The sequence below is a fragment of the Gymnogyps californianus genome, chromosome 15, assembly GCF_018139145.2.
Source record: "Gymnogyps californianus isolate 813 chromosome 15, ASM1813914v2, whole genome shotgun sequence".
Taxonomy (NCBI): domain Eukaryota; kingdom Metazoa; phylum Chordata; class Aves; order Accipitriformes; family Cathartidae; genus Gymnogyps; species Gymnogyps californianus.
In genome coordinates, this window is record NC_059485.1 from 8,978,857 (window position 1) to 8,999,921 (window position 21,065).

Sequence of the window (21,065 nt, forward strand, 5' to 3'; positions counted from 1 at the left end):
TTATTACATATATTAAACACCTGAGATGAATTCCTAACCATCTGAAAGATAACAGTAAACACCTCCAAAATACTAATGAACTGTCATTGCAGAGTTCCTCATTAAAAAAAAAAGTGTATTTCATAAATCAACTGGAAAAATATATGCCTCATTACTGCAGTTAGCTTAAACTGGATTTTCTTATATGCTACTGGCAAACACATTCTTAATCTTTCTAGGACAGGAAACACGGAAGAACTTAACAGAATTGCTTAGAAGACTGGCAGTGTCTGGTTATACAAACATAACCAGCAACAAGATACTACTTGTTTGCATGTCTGATGATTTCTGAATCATCAACTCTATATCCTTCTCTACTGCCAACGTAAAAAGCAAAAAGTTGAAATAATTATTAGCAAACTTCTTTTGGCAAAAACGTTAATTCCAAGCTTTGTTTTCTGCACTAAGGTTATTTCTTGGACTTCCTATGCAAAACTGGCTGAAGAATTCTCTTTCTAGTATCACAGCCATCTGTCCCATCTATTAGGGATAATGAGCACCAGCAAACAAGTCTCAAACCAACTGCCAAAAAAGACATCTTGGACATATTACCAACTGATTGAAGAAATTATTAGTATGATGCAGTAGAATAGAAGAGAGACAAAAGTTGTGACCCTGTATAACTACTTATTATATTAGAAATACATTACACTTTTAAAATTTGTATTAGCTATATTAAAAAATATTCTCTATGTTTAAACTTTGGAGAGTTCACGGCTTGATTTACTTTGAGTCCTGCAAAGTCTGCAAGTGGAATACGTCAGCAGTACTTATCATCTGTAACTTCTTCTCTTGCCAGAAGTTCAGAGACAACAAAGAATACATCTTCCTTCTTTCTGCTTGAAGCTGGAAGCTTTAAGCACACTCTGAAAAGAAGCAGGCTAGTGGTACCACTCCAAACCTCTTCAGCATCTTTTCTTGGTCTAAAATTTAATCCTAGAAGTCAAGCACATTAATAGTTTTTTAAATACAATTCCAAATATATAAACTGCATAGGCTCACCATCACACTTGACAAAATGGTAACGGAAAACCAATATAAATTAACTTGATTAACTTTCAATTTTCCCTACTTACATGTTTAATCGTGCTACAATGCTATGTACTTTCTGAAGTACATTAACAGGAATGTCTTCCTATACACTTTACAAGCAATACAGTTTACCTTGGGAGGCTGAAAGACAGAGATGGTTGTGGAACACTAGCCTCTGTCTCTACATACCTGTAACAACTTTCTTGCTACTACAGGATGGTTATATATGTCTCCTCTCCAAGCATCTCTCTTTAGTGATCAGCCCTTATACACTGAACTCTGCACATACTTGACCAGGCTCCAGGTTCCATTCTCCATGAAGCAAGCATTCTTAACCAGTGGGTCTGACTGGATTTTTTTTTTTCCTTCTCTTTGAATGACTGGGCAATGTTTGTAAACCAAAATAGAAACTACAGCTATAGAAACAAGGATTTAAAAAACAGTCTCACTATATATCTGCCTTACCCAATTCCTTGATTAATATCTTGGCAGACCTAAGTTCTCTAGTGCAATTCTCTCCGTAGTTGTCTGCACGTCCACTTTTTCCCCTCAAACAGCTCTGTGACAAATGCTTCTGTATTGTTTAACCCTGAGAAAGCACTTTCACCCAGCAATTTCTCTTTTCCTGTAATTTTTACCTTGCCAATTTAAAAGCAGCAGGTTGGCTCTGTGAGAGGTTTAGTTTGTCCAGCTGCCTCTCCCACAACTTTGTAACAATAGTCCAGTGTTTGCTGAGGCTGTCTTTACTATTAGTGGGGTCTTTTTTCAGTCAGCCTTGTTCATTTAACTGATAAATCATGCAGCCCATGTAGCAATTGTTATTACAGCCATTACAACTGGTCCTAACCCTCTAATGTGCTTAGCTGTTTGCTCTTAGAAAGAGCTAAACCATTAATAACTACAAATACACATCTGCCTTGTTCCTTTCACCCCAAACATAGTTATCTTTGAACTTGTTCTTTGTGTATACTAGGTTATACTGTGGACTAGCTCAGCTAAGAACTAAAATCATTGCCAATGTTTTCAACTTTGGAAAAAGTCACTGCTGGAAATTAATACATTTTACGTTACGCTTATGAAGTGTTATTCTTCTACTGAAATATATGAACTATATGTAAACTATGATCTATTTGTGGTGACTATTTACCTGAGCACTTTTTTTAAAGCCAGAATTGTCCTTTTGGTTTATATTCCATTTTTGTAATAATAACCTGTTTGAAAGAAAAACAAAACCCAAAGAATTACAACAGCTTTTCACAGACATATAGTAGCTTTGTATCTCTCTTTAGCCATGTCCTTGTGTGACAGAAAATCTTTTCATTGAGGATGTATAATGCATTTTAAAACTCTTTGCAAGTACTGTTGCCTGCTATGACTATTGAAATGGCACTTTCTGCTTCTGGATCAGCAGTTAGGAAGTGTAACAATGAAGAAACATAAGGATCAATACAATTTAACTGTCCTTCACTCCAGTTCTAGGCAAGTATCAAAGCTAGCTCTGAAAGATACCAGAAGCAGCAGGGAATGGTGTGCCACACGAGCCAATTCAGTCTACTGAGATCCAGATGGCTTGCAGTGCCAACAGGGCTATGCTGTTCTACTTTTCAAATTACCATCAATCTCCCTTTCTCTTTGCCTCTAAAGACCTGTAAAGTTTCTACTAGCCTTTTTCTGGGAAGATTCCCTAAGCCTTCCTCTTCACTCTTCTTACATTTCCTGATTTACCGAAGGATCTGACAAAATCATTCTCCTCTCAAAGATCTCATCTCTCAATCTCAGTCTTTTTCTGCTTTCCTAATTAATTTGACTCTTAATCTTTTTCCTTTCCCTATTAAGTCTTGGGACCACCAGAATTTGTCCTGTGTCTTTCCCTCTTTCCTTCTTTACTGTAATTTTCAGCTTCCTTCTCTCTCCATAGAATAAGAATGTTCTGCCAGCACTCTTCAGGTTGGTCTCCTTTCCTTTTCTCTTCCACATCCTCCCTCAATATGAAGTTTCTTTTTCCCTTCAGTTTGAGATGGGATTGTTTGAGAACAGAAGAAAGATCTCATATTATTCCATGCAGAGAACATAATTCTAGCAGAGAGAGAATGGATGACGATGCAGTTAGAGAAGTCAGGACGAGGTAGGATAGAAGGAGGCATACAGATTTGGAAAAGAAAAGTAATCAGCATTTCTGAGTAAGAAGTCATACTAAAGGAAGAGGTACTAAAAAGAAGATTGTATCACATTAACAACAGTCAATTTTCTCTTTTAGTAATATACACAAAGAGAAATACATTGATTTGGCAGATGACAGAACTCAGCAAGGAGGAATGACTTAATGTAATTTCTCTTTGACATAAGAAATGGAGGAACAACAACTGAGAGAAAAAACCAGCCTTGAAGTTTAACACATTGTTAGAATCTGCTCAGATCCTTTACTATGATGGTAGCTAATTGTGTAAGACCTTAAAACTAAATCTGTCTGAAGCAGACAGCTTGCTTGCATGTCATTTTCCAAGCCTCAAAAAACCACTAAAATCGACAGTACAAGGAAAGAAACAGCAATTCTTTTTAAATAGCAGACACTGGAAGTCAGATATTCTTGTCTTCCTTTCATGAAATAAAAAAGCAATTATCGAAAGATTCTTGATAAATACTCACCTCAAAGATTTTGCCTGCTTTAAGAAACTCCTAGCTTTTGCTACTTCTTGAGTAAGTTTCTTTAAATCATCTCCTTCAAAGTAAGGGAAAACTGGATCCTGAAAACAGAATTAAAATATCCTACTTTAACCTGCACCTGTTTCTTATTTTCAGTTTCCACTAACTAAATTAACTGAGCCTAAGCTCTAAATCTCCCTACTCCTATCTATTTGCAGAGAAGGTCTTGGTCTTACAAGGCGAGAGCTGAGCAACTCTGGATTGAATCTGGTTCTGTTCACTAACATATTTTTCTACTGTGGCAACCCCTGAGGTCTCCTGCTGGAGCATTAACATGCTAAACACTATACAGGATTTTACAATTACATAAATGAAATACAAGATGGTAAGGATAAGAGGGCACAGTAAAAGCTAAAGTATTTATTTTTCTCATGATTTTTCTTTTTTAAATGCAGTTTGACTACTGATGAAGAACTAAGTTGAAATGAAACAAACCCAAACCCAACAAAACCAATCCATTTAACATACATCTTCATCATCAAGCCCCTCTGTCAACATTCTGTGTGCTGCTAATTGTCCATCCACATCTCCAAAACTGCAATGGTAGCGCCCTCCTGTTTGGGAAGCAAGCTTCTTCAGAAATTCATTAGCTCCTCTGTTAACAACAAAGTAGTAAGTTACTTATGAAAATTATTTCTCTGAAAGCAACAGCAATAGAAAAAGAATTTCTAAGAATTCCTAAAAAAATATTACATCAAAACACATAGTTTGGAAGACATGATTATAAACTTCTGTATCATTTCTAATTGTCAATTGCTAATGAAGAATATACTGCTTAGCTGTCACAACCTCCAAAGACAGGCTATTTTTGGACAAGAGGTCAGTGTAGCAATAGAACCAAAAAAGAAACTAAAACAAGAAATCCAGAACCAGGCTGGCAGGTAAAGGGCAGTAATATTTTACACAGGCGAAGAAAACGAAAAAGCTGGGAGACTCCATAAAGGGAAAGAACATTTTGTGCATGCCCCATATTTTGTTCTCTTGCCTAAGCCTCTGTTACTTGCCATTGTCCAACAAGAACCATGGCGACAACTGGTACAGTTGTTGCTGTATTCTCATTGCAAGTATGCTAAACCACACACTTACTGCCATTTATACATCATTTTAGAGTCCTGTCTCCCAAGCACTAGCATTGCAAAGTCAAAAATAGTCATACATCCATTATTTTCAAGCAAGCTGCAAGGACTGATTCCATTCTAGAACTGGAGACTAAAATTTCCACAACTAACTAGGAGATTTCTTTGAAAGGAAGCACCAGATTTTGTTTCAGAGTAACTCATAGTAGGAAGTGACTTCTTTCTCCCTTATTAGCAGATTTCCTTAACAGACAGTTATTGGCTATTGACCAGTTAATCAAATGATACGCAAATAAATTAACTCAAAATATTCATAATTAAAAGAATTTTCATAAATAAAGTTGGCCTTTTCAACTTAGGACCAATAATTCTATGTATCAAGGAGTCTACTACTTCTCCCCTTAATGGCTTGAAAAATGACATCCAAACTAACTGTCGTCTTTGGAGGGATTTAGCTTTAAGGTCTATTAGCTACCATAGCAGTATAGGATCTGGGCAATTTAATTTGGAGCAGTAATGGAGTTTTGAAGCAAATCCACCATTTATTTTTGTCTGCCACACATTGGTTTGGCTCTCACAGGAGCTCTGTTGTGTGCAAACTATACTCCTTTAGCAAGAGACTAATCTAGAAACTCCAGTCCACATATGCTCTCAACATTTTATCAGATATTAGTGTGATTGTACTACCACAACATTCTCCAGTGTACACCTAGCAGACATGCCCACAGATGACTCCTGAACCATCTAGAGCTCTGAAAACACCCTGAAGCTCTACAGAATGGTCCAACCATTGTGTGTGTCCTATTTTCTCATGGCTATCATCTCTCAGACTTCCTTGAGATCCTGCTGGTCTTTCCTCATCCATCCTCACTCCTGCTTTGAAATCTTTTGCCTCTCCTATGACCATATTTTCTGTTGTATGTTCACCTTCCTGAACCTTTTATTTCTTTTAGTTTTTAATCTCTTTTTACAGCTCTGTTCCACTGCTGTGGCAACATCCATCTCACAGTTCAGCGGGATGCAACCTAGGACCTAACAGAAACAACACTGCTTGTCAGTTTGTGCTATGAGAGGGTCAAAAATTTCTCATGGCAGCTGGATAATCCAACGGCATTATCCAGAAGTTGTTAACCTCATGACTGCCACTGGGACAGAAGGGCTGGCAGGCAATGCTGTCATTCAAGTCAAGAATACAAAGGCTGAGTTCTTGAAGACCTGGGACAACTACTGCATTTTGAGGTGGCAGAGTGGACATGCACTATTCTAGAAACCTTGAAGAACTGGTGGCCTGTTTGGCTATCTGCTCCCTGTGTCACACAGGCACAGCCATGAATGAGAATCTAGAGGAGCGCATACTTTTTGATATTGTCCCATGGTCCCCAGTTCTGGACCATGCAAAGATCCCTGAAAAGGAACATCCAGAGATATATCTTTAACCCACACCCCACCATGGCTGGCACCTTCCAGTGCACCTTTTTATGCCTCTATAGGGATGTGTATATGATAGACTAACGATAGAACTACAGGAATGACCTCAGTGCTGCAAACTAGTGATGCATATCACTTCTCTGTGTGCATGAAGGCAACTCTCTCAAGGACATAAGCTGTGGGAGATGTAGGCCATGTGGCAACTACCTGTGTCAGAACAGCCTTCCCAGTTCCCACATGCATGAATGTCTAGCTCAATCCTGGTGTTCAGTGAACTGAGCACGTGGCCCATCTTGATAACACAGCCTTTTGACAATAAATAATCTAGTAATTTAAAAGATTTTTTTGTTGTTTTTGCAAAGTATCATATACCTGTCTGTACAGCTAAAAGAAATGGTGTGGATTTTAGCATCTTGTTTCTTTCTCAATCTTTCAATTTCTTTCAAAATCAGACTGCAACTGGTGTCTGGTTTTCCATCAGTCAATACATACAGTGCCTCTATACCTTGGAAACTGAGAGCCTTCTGAAAAGCAGAAGATAAACTTAAATAATTAGCACATTTATACGAAAAGTTATACTTAAGAATGAAAACACTATTCCAATCATTTAAGATAGTTTTATATTTACCACATCATTAATCAAGTTTGTATTGTCTTTTCCTTTTTACTAAGTATGAAAGAGACCAAAGATATAAATTTGAAAAATAAACAAGTAGATAATTTGTAGCATAAGACAATATATTCATAAGCAGGGCATCACCAAAAACTGACTCATTGAAATAAGCAAATTAACTGGTTTTGGGAACTGCTGACAGAAGATTTTTACATCACATTTTGTGGGAGTTAAAGATGCTTAATGTCTGAAAATCAGGCTCACTAGGACTTGGCCTTTTTATATTATGAAAACGTGCTACGGTAATTGACTCGGTGGACATTTTTGTAATATAGACATGCCTTACAGTTCTACTGGACTTGATTCATGATGAATTCCATAAAATCTATAAGGAGATTCTGCAAGGGTGTCTGGAAGAAGAATCATTCATTTAAGGCAACATTTCTTTTTTGATTCAAATTTTAAATCTCAGGAAATTGCAAGTTTTTTCAGTCTCTGTTTTAAATTATTACTAGTTAATTTCTACACCGAGAATTTTTATAGGAGAAAAGTTTCTTCACCTGTTACTGAAGTTCAAGAATTGTACTCAATGTCCATGTGATTCCAGCAAATACTGCTTCTTTAAAATCCCTGTTTGGCTCAGAGCAAATATATCATGGCCACAGCTGTACATAAGCATCATTTTGAGCAACTGGCTATTTTCTCTCTCCAGTATTCTTTGAACACAAATATTAATGCAACTATTGATATTTCACATTTTTCTTAAACTCAGAATGAGCAATGAATTCTAGTATCTGTGAGCCCTGGGGACAGAAATAGTGGCTTGATTCCAGATCTGTTCAGTGTTTTGCATACAAAAATGTTGTATGCTTTGACCAAATAATTTTCCTAAAATATTATCAGTCACATGGAAGTGTTTTATCACCACAAGACACGATGTCTTCTCCAAAATGTGGTACACAATTTACTAACCTGTAAAGCCATAAGGATGCATGTATTACCATGAGCGTGGAATTTGGACACCCACTGCACAGCATCATGACATGTTTCATCAGTCGCCTCTACAAGACACTCCTTCCAACTCTCTGTATTTTCTGCAAATCTCAGCAGGTTAAACCTGAGGAGAAAGATGGCCCACAACACTTAACCCTAACCAATACTATCAGTCACCTCGGATAAGCCAGTTTTGAAATAAATACAAAAAACACAAAACCAAACCCAATAGAAAAAAAAAAAAAACACAACAACAACCCACCCCACCTCCCCCAAGAGCCTAGTATTGGATTAAGGTCTTCAGCTTTGGAAGAGTCAGAAAGCATATCTCACTCTGCATGAACAGAAAGTCTATGGGAATGCTGAGCCCAAAAGGGTAAACAGCATCAGCCTATGGCAAATGAGGCTCAAATCTTAAGAGAGCTCAGAATTACAAGTTGATTAAAAAGAACAGAAAAAGCAGTTCTTGTCACATGCGTGTTATGCACTAACATGTAATAATTACTTGTATTGTGTTTCAGTACTGTATTATTTGTAATTATTAAGTAATCTTATTACATAATAATAAGTAGTGCAGATTTCAGTCTTTATGAGTAGTTCATCATACCTGACTTCATTTTTTCTCAGCTGTTCCCAGATAAGGGAGGTAAGTTCTTTCATGATATGTGGCAAATATGGGTCCATGGAACCAGATGTATCAATTAAAACACAGACACTTGCTTCTAAAATGGTACCAAACAATCTTCGGCTTCCTGGGCCAGAACATTAAAACTAATTGTCATTACTTAGGCTTATTTTATTGAACACACTACTTTACTGAGCATACCGTAAAATCTTCAGTCTTTAGTGGTTATTCTGGGCACATTTCTACATAATAAATTCTAATTGTGTGACAACTAGGTAGTTCAAAGGTTTACAATAGAAAATCTCCTGCCATTTCAAATCTAGCACTATAAAGCATTAGTTACTAACCAATTGCAGCAACTTGCATCAAACAATTTGTAGCTCCTACTTTACAATCCAGCAAAAAAATTAAACTGTTTCCCAACAAAGATCTTTATGAGCAACAGAGGGATCGAAATACTTTTCACCAGCAGTGATGCCAAACTTCTAAACAAGGCACATTCTTAGCAAAAGAAACAGAAAAGGTAATTTTGTTTGTATATGTTATTGTACATATTCTGTTGATAGAAAGCTTCTGACACCAGGAACCTTGTATTCATGAACACAACATACAAAACGAAAAAACTTACATCGCAGCCCTAATTATTTCACAGCAAGCTAAATGTTTATCAGCTACACTGATGCTGAATTCTCTTGTATTCTTGTATTCATAAAAATGTTTTAAAATTTCAATGAAATGCAAAACGGATGACATTTATTCATATTTGAGGTCCAGATTTATGTTCAGATTTATTCTATTAGAAATAGTAGAAAAAAAAGATTTTATGTGTTTAAGTTGTGCTTTACAGAAAAACAGATGCACACCAATACCTGACAGAAGCCACTGTATTCTTTCTATATAGCGCTGCAACACTTTCTCCAGTTGTTCAGTGTAGATTTCAAGTTCTTTAGGTTGAAACTGCAGATGTTTCACAACCCCCTAGAAATATTCAGTTTGTACAAGAGCATCTTACTTCAGGAGATTTGAGCTCAGCTGCTATATATGCAATGTCTGCATTAGAAATCTGGGAGATTAGTTTTTTTGTCTTTATCTCTATGAAACAGCGTAAGAAAATTTCTGAGACTCTGTTGCTACTAAATAACTGGTTTACCCAAATTAGGAAAGCTTAGTTTTCATCTCAGCCTGTTGTGCTGGGCAACAAAATTACATAATTTGACTGGACAAGTGCATCTGTGGCATTATTTCTGACAGTTTTATATACATATAATAGAGCAATAATATCCTGGACTTAACTTCCTATGCTTCTCTCCAGTCATTACAGAAAAAAACCCAATCAAGATCCAACATTTTCCCAGTTTCGACTCACACATGATTTTTAAAAGCTTTACTTAAAATTTTAAAATTATTTTTCACACTGTATGAGCAGAGGAGATGTTATACGTTCTAAAGATCCCATGCAGTTTGCACTTCAAATACACTAAATATTTTTTGTGGTGAATAAAAGACCTGTAGCTTTCTAATAGAAGGGTGATTTAGAAAGAAGAACAGGGAAGAGTGTAGGGAACATCACACTAGCAAGCCACAAACATTGATCAACGTGCAGTGTCTTAAACAAATACAAAGCCTTTCAATGATGTAGGTATATGACATATGCAAAAGCTTACATTGATTTCCACACTAGGGAAGATAGTACAGTATTTTGCCGATACTTTCTTGTGCAGAGACTCCACAGTTTTCTTTTGGTGAGTACAGCCTGGACCAAACATCAGTCTGGGCAATTCCAGTTTAAGCTTTTTAATACTGTACTTGGTCAGCCACTTGTAAGACAATCAAATGGAGCAATTGGTTGTTAGTAAATATTAGAACAGTGTAAGTAATAATACATTGTACAGAATCACAATTAACACGTTCACATTAATTCATATGGATAACTCTAAAATGGCAATTTATTAGGAAGCAGCAAAATACCTCTTTGCTTGAACAGATTTCCTCTTTTTTTGGCAATGTAATAGAGGGAACAGACTTTCTTATGCACATTATCTTTGGATACTTTCGGTATACTGTACCTAGTTAAGAAAATGAACAAAGTAATATTGGGAGCCCTACGTTTAAATATCATAGCCCTTTTGAATCACATATGACTGTTGATTAAAAAAAAAAAAAACAACCAACCAACAAACAACCCCCCCAAAACCACAGACTAGCACTTCATACACAATTCCACATTTGAAAAAAATGCAGTTTCTATGTATCAAAGTACTTAAAAAAATCGTTTATTTTTAAAAATTGTCAGCTTCAAAAAATTCCAAACCAAATCTTCTGTAATCATCCAAACCATGACAGCACTTTTCCTTAGAGCATCTTTGATCAAAAGATCCCAAAGGACTTTACAAAAAAAAACCCCAACCCCCCCAACAAAACACGCAAAAAAACCAAAACAAAAAGAGCCAAAAAGACCCCCGCCTCCACCCCGAACACCAAACCAAAAAACCCCACTACTATTTGATAAGTGAAACTCACTTCTACTCACTATTTAAAGCACACTGATTATCAGTGACTTAACATCCTAACAGTTTTATAATAAAAACACTGATAATAAAAAGGCTTCACCCATCATATCCTGGTAACACGTACCCACATTTCTTCCTTTATCAGTATAAAATACTGACACAGAAAACTCTGGCTGCTTCCTTGGTTTATGCTTTCTTTTATTCTCAGTCTGAGGCCGTTCTTTTATTGTTTGTGCTACAAATTGGGAAGAAAAAAAAAAAAATATGTTGACTTACTTCAGCTAGATAAAACTCCTACATGCAACCCTGTTCTTCAGTTCATAATTTCCTATTACCACAATTATAAATACTTAATTTTCTTAAATACTGGTTAAGAAAAACCCATATTATAGAACTACTTATGCTATTTTCATAGCAATTGAACCAAAATCTTTACAAATTTATAAATTACCATCAGAAAGAATGTCACAGGGCATAATTTGAAAAGATCAGGGGTTTAGAACAAGCATAATATTTGTTGGAAAAGCCAATTAACGTTGTACAAAGCACCTCATATGCAAATATGAATCCAGATTTGTAAACACTGCTACATATCAACAATCTCATTTCAATAAATCAGTATATTTCAAGATTCAAATTTAATGCAAAAAAACCCCAAACTAGCAGATGTTAGCAAAGGTGCAAAGAAAAAACACAGGAAAATTACAAAAATGGAGGAGAAAGGAATTGGACTTTAAGGGACCAACAGTGACTGGAACCAATTTAAGAGCTGTTTCATATACCAGGAGCAGCTGCAAGAGTCAGCACTTCAGATAACCTGACATTTGTGTTGTAATTTTCCTTCATTATTGGATCATAAATAAATCAAGTGGAACAGCATATTAATTAAAATGGGATCTAACAGTATTAGCAGAAATATATATATTGAACTAATAACATAACAAATCTCTGAATTGTGGAGCCTTTGAAAAAAAATGGAGTATGAACTGAAAACCAAGAGAAGTGAGGTTCAGATTATGACTTCTGGCATGGGACAAAGCGGGGCTCTACTTTCCACCACACACATTTGACATTTCCTGATATGGGACAGGTATTCAGTTATATGACCTGGAAACAGTTACACAGCTGTGCAGTGTTCCTTCCTCCCACAACACAGAAGAAAGCTAGATACATTACAGCTAAAACTCATACTGAAGTAATTTCAAAACAACCACAATGTTTCCTGTCAGTCTGATTAAAATTGCAAGTGTTTCTAAAAACTTAAATTAAATCTCTAATTTAATACTGTCTTTTAAGCAAAACCCAAAAGAAACTGAAGACAAAAAGACCCTAATCCATACAGACCTGGTGGAATTTCTGCTTTGGTACTAGTAGGACGCCATGCCAGTACTCTTATGGAAGCATTTCTCTCCGCACCATGGTTGTCTTTAATATACTATAAGCACATATAATAAAAAAAAATTTAAAAAGTGTTTCAGGTGGATCGTAACTGCATTATTCAAAACTGGAACTATCCTTCATTATTCTCTAATTCCTGTTTTACCCTCGCTCTTCTGACAAGTCAGCAGATTGCCATGACGACTTGTGAATTTGCAATTTCTTGCTAGGTTAAGTAACTCTAATTGCTCTGTTTTAATTATCTTGCCAATTTCATCTGCTGCCATAAAACTAAAGACTAACATCTACAGGCAGATGAGTTTGGATCATTTTTGCCACTTGAAGGAGCAGTCTAGTACAGTAATGGCACTGTTTTATAGAATATAGTATATAGTATTTTCCTCAGAGTTTTACTGAATATTGGAAACCTAGTGCTGACAACAGTAATTTTTCCTTTAGGTATGGCTCAACCCTCTAGGGGCTGAGCAGTCTGCTAAACAACACGAACACTTGTTTAACCCTATTGTAGGATCAGACTTTTGCTGTGACACAGAGCCTTCAAGTAACTGACATCTAACTGAACATACAGCTCTACTATAAATATCACCAAACATCTACAGACAAACCTGTACCAGTTTTCTACAACTTTAATCCCTGTAAACCTATGCTGTACAGTCATATCTCTGAGTGATTACTTTTTTCCTGCATTTGTGAAGAGGTGTTGAGAATATACTGGTTTTGATAAAATAGCATGGAAGACCTGTTTGAGTTTACCTACAAAGGTCTTTGCAACATGAACACACCTACACTTAAGAGTGCCATTCCCATTTCAAAGATGAGACCTGAAAATTCCAGGTCAAAACTTAAGTACATCGTCTGCAATAGGTAGTTTTGTATCTAGTCATTTATACACCAAAGTGGTAAGCACTGGCACTGGCCATTTATGTATCTTACAGATTTGCACATCCACTCAAAACAGATGCGTACACAGTCAAAATTAACAAGGAAAACACTAGCAAAATCCCAAAGGACTCAGTAGTGTAACTCCATGAAAATAAGCGCAGCGGGCAGGAAACAAATCCTGAATCCTATTTCTTGTTTTATGCTGGCTCTCTGTGTGGCCAGACATGCTACTCAGCTGTAGCCGTTTCATCTGTAAATGAGCAGAATACCATAAAATTCAGTACTTGCTAGAAGGACTTGTAAAATAGATGTAATTTGGTAAAGCACATTTCTGCTTTGCCTTTGTTTTCATTAAAATTGTCTAAATAATCTCTCCTCTGACCTTAAAAATTTAGTGTTTAGACACTACAATGTGGTTCCGTTATAATTAATTACTTAGCAGGAATTAATAAGATGTACTTTTTTGTTTACATAGCATTTTGAATGCAAATTAAAATGTAAATTCAGAGTACTATCACAGTGCTGTTTTAATTCCTTCAAATTTTCAGCCTGAGCACTTCTCTCACAAAGAGCAGCATCTGATAGTTGGGCAGGATCTCTAATTAAAACACACAGCATATTAAAAATAGGACCATTTCAAACCATTCTAGCCAGACTCAGAGCTGTGGGTTTAGGAGATGGCAACTTCTGTGGCCTTCTTTTCTCTTTCTTCATAAGCACGTTTGAGTCTCCTTCTGGTATAAATGGATTAACAGACTGATTTACTGAACGTTGCCTTAAGGATTCCACTAGGAATGCACACTGAAATGGAAGTTCATATAGTTTAGTAATTCATATATGTGAAATTTAACTGACATTTCAAAGACAGGCATTCTGTATTTATTACTTTAATAATAAATAAAATTCATACCAAATTTATTAATCCAATAACTCTTAACACCTCTAACTGAATAGAAACCCCTTTGTGCTGTGCTTGCTCAAACACATACGAGGGAAATCCTCCCTGCGCTGAGCAAATGTTCTAGAAGAAAAGGCAACAGTACACATACCAAGACCAGAACAAATTGGAAGATGATGAACCAAGTATATGCAACTATTAAATGATAACAAAATATTTTAAGATCCCATTGAATATCTACCAACTCTTCTTTTTAAAAATACTTTTGTGACTCAGACTTGCATGCAACAAGGTGCTCAGAGCTCTGGACATATATCTCACTGCATATATCTTTCTAATCACACTTTTGTAAGAAACAACAACCGTACTGCCAGGCTGGCTATACTGCCTCAGTCACTTTGTTGGGTATCTTTGGAAAAAGTCACGTGCATGTAATATGGAGAGATACGGTCTCGTTCTACACCCTTAGTACATGTCAGAAAACAATTGTTTTAGAATTGAACAAAGGTATTGTGCCAGTGACAACCCCTCCCTCCACTGTGACTTACAGGAACATAGTATTATATATTTCTTATATAATATACATAACTTTTTAATGTATTAATTTTTTAATATATATAATTATAATGAACAATTAATTCTACTTGAGAAGAATTCGTCATAGGATTGGCAACAAAAAGGAGAATCACTTCAATTGTAAACTCCTTGTATTTGATAAGGAATCATGGCCACTCCAATACCAATCACTGCAGTGCTATTGTACAACTGCTTTCTAGTCCATATTTACTCTACAGTGACTATTCTCACACTCTAGAGCATTCCTGCCCATCTTACAAGGATTTTCATTTTGTCCAATCTTCTGCATTGTCAGCTGAACAAACACTGTTGAATTTTTTTCTGAAGAAACACATAAATTAAAAAGATACATATAATTCATACCTTTTGGGAGTAGTTGTTTGCTTTTTCCATTTCAGACACAATAATAGTGATATCATCACTTTCAAAAATACCTGATAACCAAATATATGCTAATCAGCGAGGGTTTTTTAAGTGGACAAAATATATCTTTTTTTAAAGCATACAACAATGTGTACAGCATGCCAAATATCAATGAAAAGAATCAAAAAGCCTTTGTTTCCTGTAAGCCAGGCAGTCTGGACCTACCACATTACTAACTATATTTTAAATGCACATCTTTAAAATATGTAGCAGAAAATAATGAATTCAAATAGAAAAAAAAAAAATCAAATTCCTGATATAAGGCTGCATTATAATATTCTGTAATACAACTGAAAGTCTCAATCAAACTAGGACCTCTGTTTATATCTCAGTGCTAGTATAGCATTATCACATCCTAAAAAGGTAAACTACTTGATTTCAGGGAAAAAAGCATTAAGAAATATTATTTCATTAATGAAAAAGAAGTACGTACTGACTTTCCTTTTCACATACCTTCTTCTCCAAACCAATGAAATCTCCCGTTGGCTGCCTGTACTATTTCTTTAAAAGCAATGGCAGTTTCAGCTGGGTTAGCATAGCGGGCTGGAATAATCCCATTGCAGTTAACGTCCTCCATTACACTGAACAGACAGACATGAAGCTGCAAATCAAAACCTCTGCAAACCTCAGCCACATAAGCACTGATTGTGTGCTGTAAGACAGAGGAACAACAACAAAAAAAAAACCCCAAAATCAGTAGTATCAGTAGTGACCCTCCACCTCAGACGAGCGTCCATCCACACTCCACTGGTTTCTGAACTGATGTACAAATACTCCTAATCCTAACCTGAGCAATTCAGTACAGGAACATATCCTAAGTAGCTGAATGCCTCCTCAATTCACGCATATACACAAAAAATGTCGCTATCACTAGTGACAATGGCAACAGCATTACTGCAGCCAAGAAGTGAGATGGGGTAGCTATGGGAATCAAAGACACAGGTCATGGACTTCAAGGTAGCCATGCACTGAAGCAAAGAAGTAGGGATGGAACTATCCATTTGGCTTTTTGTACACATTCTTCGTTTTCTTGTTATCCACATGGGCTTTTAATGATTTCTTAGGTTTGCCCAGAATTTCCAGAAGTTTGGTAACAAAAGCAAGAGAAACCCTACTGTACACGCATGGTTACTCCTGTTGGATTACCATATGTTCAGAAACTCTAGGCTGTGCACGTGACTTAGCAGCCACAGAGCACACACACTACAAACATATATCCAAGCAATGGATTACCGTTATTAAAAATAGGAGCTGTCTCTACATAGTGTACTATGGAGTTCCACTGTAAAATTATTTATGGCTTTGTTCCCATGAATTATAAGGAAATGATATCACACGAAAAATCAGAGTCGGTTTGTTCAAACTCAGAAATATGCAGTGAAATGATGGCCAGAGCTGGAGTGGGAAAGGAATCCTAAAAACACCTCTTGAATTTTCTATGATTCACACATTATCAATAATTGCTACCTCCAACACACGAATAGCGATTGCAGAAATGGAAGTTTGATATCCTGACAATTGTGCTGGCTTAGATACGTAAAGGAGTATTCTGCCAACAAGCTATGATGACTAGCCAAAAGAAAAAAAAAAAAAAAAAAGAAAGAGAGAGAGAAAAATAGAGTTGAGATTAATCCTGATAGGAACTGACAGAAAAGTCACAAAACCTGTGATGATACTTACTGTTTCCTGATCAGGTATTCCAGTAGTCAGCAGGTAAAGTCCTTGTGATTTGTGTTTATCTTTGTCTTTGAAGTCTACTTCCACAGCTCTCCTGAGCGCACTCATGAAATTTCTACTCCCTTTGCACTGCAAGCTCAACACCCACCTAAAAAAAGATGTTTACAGTTCAAAGAATGAAGCAACAAAAGCTTTTGTTTCTGCTTAATGCAATAAAGAGAACTAAGAATCTTAACACTGCACCGGAGTCTAAAATTTTTGACAATGACAGAGAGCAAAACCAGATTATATAATGACCCAAATTATTTGTTCTAGTTTCTGTAGTGCCACTGTGGCGAACTAGTTTTTAAGGTAAGATTCAGAGCACAGAGATGAAAGAATTCTCTCAATTTTATGTGGAAAAATTGTAATATAGTAGAACTTACAGGAATAAAAATGAAACCACAGAGGTATAATGAAACCACTGAGGGTGTGACTCCACAAACAGAAACCTGGGATTTGTTTCCAGTGTATGCGGGGAAAAAACATAGTTTAGCTTTCACATCCCAGTTGAATTTGAAGCAGTTTTCAATTCTTCATGTAACTTGTGCATTTCTTACACAGACACTTCTGTATCTGTGTACATATATATTCTGTATACATATGAAATACAAAGTCATTAAGACACATTAAGCTTTATAATGCTGTTTTCACAACAAACCATCATGAACAATCAGTGTAGAACAGTTCATGGCAACCTATTTTTGTAATATGATAAACTTACCAATTTTCTAAATTGTTCACAATGCTGTTTAAATCGGTTTCTCTGTTTTATCTGTTTCACAGTACCTATGATCACTTAATTCAGACGTATGGGAAAGTTATTTGATCCTACCTCCAAGAATTTTGTAAGTTTTCTGGTTGGGCAGGAACGAGTTCCAGCTGCCAAGGCATAATGTCACTTCCAAATCTTTCACAAAAAGATAACAGCAATTAATTTTCAGATTATGCTTCAGAACAAGCAAAAAGATAGAATAAATTCACTGAAAAAGAAAAATCTTCTTTGGGGTATTACAGACGTAAAATTGCCTGATGCTAACTATTTTCTATTTCAAACCATTTAATTATTCACACTAATCCATCACTCAGGGGTTGTCACATTTTGAAGGTAGTGGGCCAGACTACATTTTTCTTTCCTGAACAGGATCCTAAGTGAGCTGGTAGAAGCTCAGCGGAAGGACTGCGACAAAAAAACCCCAACCCTCAGATGCTGCCTGTATCTCTCTCGTGAGGTAAAGGCTCTGTTCTCCCACCACATTTGGAACTTCATGAGCTGCTGTCTCTTGCTTTTACCTACCAGTCAGAAACCTGCCCAGCTGCTGTTCAGCAGCTGTTCCATACGTTTCTGATTACCAGGGTTGAGTACAGAATTTTACTACTATTACATATTAAAAACGTATTGGAGTTACTGTAAAATTTAAAGGGTGTTCTCAGTTACAGTACCTGAGACACCAAAATTCTTTTCCAGTAGAAGTTTCTGACATGTAAATTAAAACTGTTATGAACAATACAGCAGAATGAGAATTTGTTACAGGTATGATGCAATCAGTCCCAGTGAGCCTCACCCAAAACAGTGATTTTTAATTACTAATCTGGTCTCCGTACATCTAATCCATGCACTTATCCAATAATGACAAATCAGTGCTACTCTTGCAATTACTTCATCATAAAACATTAAATAAATACAATTAAAAAAAAAATCTAAAATATGTCCATTAGTAACTACAATCTCTCAGCATACTTCTTTCATTGCAATGCATTACAATTATTTTAAAGGAATCTTAAATAGTTGCTTACGCTATAATATTGAAGTAATCCTTATTTGACATTTGTTCCTCAAGTAAAAGTCGCAAAGACTGTTGGATATGGATGATGTACATAGAGTTTGTCACTGATATATCAACAAGTATAACCACCCTATACAAGAAATATGTTATTCATCAACAAAAAAAGAAAAAATCTTATTTAATTACACATTCTTATCTTCACTGTACTCCAACTTGCCAGGGAAAGTTATGTATCAAAAGGTATAAACACTGAATCTATATTTAAAAAAAGAAATCTGCAAAACATAAGTTGAGATTTAAAAAAAATAATAACAATAACAGAAAATTCTATCTTTCTTAAGCTATGCAATTATCAGGGTAGTGGCACATGTAGTGCCGTAATGGCTGTTGAACTCTAAACAGGTCCTCTTTCTTCTCTGTACTTGAATATCCAAAACACGCCTGAAACTTGTGGATGTTATCCAACGAGAAGAGTTGTTGGACAGTTCATTGTCCTTTCCCCAGCCATCATTCCAGGAATGTATGTAGTATTACTCCGAAGATAAGTGGTAAGTTTTCTCCCAGCAAGTCAGTGACAGACTGGTTGCTCAGGTATGGACTGACTGATATTATCTAGCATGTTACCTGTTTTGAGAAAAAGTGTTAATGATGACCTTCTTCAGTATGGTCAGTATTAAGTCTTGCTTGTAGAGACAATGCAGGATGGTTACAGTTAACGGACAGGGGATATCTTGGGAGCAGTGGTTATGAAAAGAATCACAGATGTGACGGACAGTGGGATGCGAGTTCCCAACACAATACAGTGGCCAGATGGGCTAATTCAATCCTTGACCAATGAACAAGAAAATCTCTAGTAACAGTGGCCTCAGCTATCTTCCTTTTGTCTGAAACTTCATATTCAAGGTTCGTAAACAGGACAAAAAGAGCAACTGTGCAATTGAGGTTGGGTGGGAGATCTCTGGTAAGGCCTCACACACAATGTAAATAAACATCATCCTCAAATACATAATCAGATCTCAAACCTCATGCAGGAAAAAAAAAATCTGAGGTTTTTGAGTATATCTACACTGACATTTGTCATTTGGCACTAGAATGCACTTCAGCAAGTGGTGGAGGCAGAAGGTAGTTGGTAGGTTGAATCTCATCTTTTGATAAGAACCCATGAGAGGCTGTGCAGAAAAACTCTAGGCATAAATACTAACAGCATGGGTTTGGAAAGCTGACTGTAAACACTACCTTTGGCCGGAAACATCAGGTTCTGTTTATGTGTGATTTAAGATAGAACATTCCCTAAAGGCTTACTTGCTAGATAACTCAGATTGAAGAGTCTCATCCTGTCTCATGGAAATTGCAGTTTTGTGTTGACTGATGATCACTGGATTCAGTAAATTCACTAGATCATTAAAAAAGCTGAATATCAATATCTGTTTTCAAAAGTGGATTGCTTACACTGGTCATATCTGCAACTGTTGTCTCTACTCTACATCTGACTGTTTTCTGCCCTATATTCCTTGGTGCTGACTTACACACAACGCAAAGGCTGGCAAACTAGAACCATCACCAATACACAAAAAAAGGGCTATCGAAGTACGATACCTCCTTTCACAAACACTTCCCCATATTCTTCTGCTAGCAACAGATAGCCAGTCAATTCGTTTCTCATAGATTCTTACCATTTTAGCAAGGAGTTTCTATGGATAAAATATAGAAAATTTAAGTTAAAAATAAAAAGTTCAAGTAAGTCTTTTATTGCCAAATGCTTAATACAGAAGTAACATGACAGCACAGTAATGAAAAAATAAATGATTTTCATTCATTTTGACAGCAGCATTTCATTCTTAGTAAAGATAAGAGAATACAGTCCATGAGAAAAACATACAATGATAAAAAAAAAACAACAAAGGGTCTAAAGGTCTAAACTCTCCTCTCAACATTCCTCTTGCTAGCATGTCCCAAAATAGTGGTCAAGTACATTAAAAAAAGAAAAAAAAAGTTTCAAAATACAGTTTTTGCAAGCTTACCATTTCTTCAACAGCAATTTTAGGCAGCATTCGTAACAAAACACATCATTTAAAATAAATACAATATTTTCAAACACATATCATTCTTGAATACAGTATCAATTTGAAGACATTAAGGCAATTTGTTCAAACTCTATAGAACATGAACTTTGCAAGCGTATGTATGCATTATATGTACGAAGGCAAATCAAGCTAGAAAAGGACACTGAACTCAGAAATAAAGCCATAAGGTAGCATGCTTTTGGAGCACAAAACACAAGCATCGACCTGTGATCAAGGAGCCAGAAGCTGCTTTCATGTCTGCCAGTTAAACTTTAGCTCTCCTTTGTGGTCTGACTATAGAGT

At 36.2% G+C, this 21,065-nt stretch overlaps 1 protein-coding gene across 1 annotated transcript in view; it reads right to left on the reverse strand.

The window, feature by feature from the left end:
• Nucleotides 1-873: 873 nt before the first annotated feature.
• The window catches only part of VWA3A (von Willebrand factor A domain containing 3A), a 34,606-nt gene continuing 14,414 nt past the window's right edge, over nucleotides 874-21,065 (reverse strand). The window contains exons 15-33 of the mRNA XM_050906005.1: nucleotides 20,296-20,390; nucleotides 18,710-18,829; nucleotides 17,748-17,822; nucleotides 16,877-17,021; nucleotides 15,650-15,848; nucleotides 15,137-15,207; nucleotides 13,951-14,100; nucleotides 12,364-12,454; nucleotides 11,144-11,254; nucleotides 10,478-10,575; nucleotides 10,174-10,326; nucleotides 9,379-9,487; nucleotides 8,492-8,636; nucleotides 7,864-8,008; nucleotides 6,651-6,802; nucleotides 4,243-4,369; nucleotides 3,718-3,815; nucleotides 2,219-2,282; nucleotides 874-975 (exon numbers count right to left, since the gene is read on the reverse strand). Of these exons, the coding sequence (XP_050761962.1) occupies nucleotides 970-975; nucleotides 2,219-2,282; nucleotides 3,718-3,815; nucleotides 4,243-4,369; nucleotides 6,651-6,802; nucleotides 7,864-8,008; nucleotides 8,492-8,636; nucleotides 9,379-9,487; nucleotides 10,174-10,326; nucleotides 10,478-10,575; nucleotides 11,144-11,254; nucleotides 12,364-12,454; nucleotides 13,951-14,100; nucleotides 15,137-15,207; nucleotides 15,650-15,848; nucleotides 16,877-17,021; nucleotides 17,748-17,822; nucleotides 18,710-18,829; nucleotides 20,296-20,390 (2,154 nt within the window). The 3' untranslated portion in view covers nucleotides 874-969. The remainder of the gene's footprint in view (nucleotides 976-2,218; nucleotides 2,283-3,717; nucleotides 3,816-4,242; nucleotides 4,370-6,650; nucleotides 6,803-7,863; nucleotides 8,009-8,491; nucleotides 8,637-9,378; nucleotides 9,488-10,173; nucleotides 10,327-10,477; nucleotides 10,576-11,143; nucleotides 11,255-12,363; nucleotides 12,455-13,950; nucleotides 14,101-15,136; nucleotides 15,208-15,649; nucleotides 15,849-16,876; nucleotides 17,022-17,747; nucleotides 17,823-18,709; nucleotides 18,830-20,295; nucleotides 20,391-21,065) is intronic.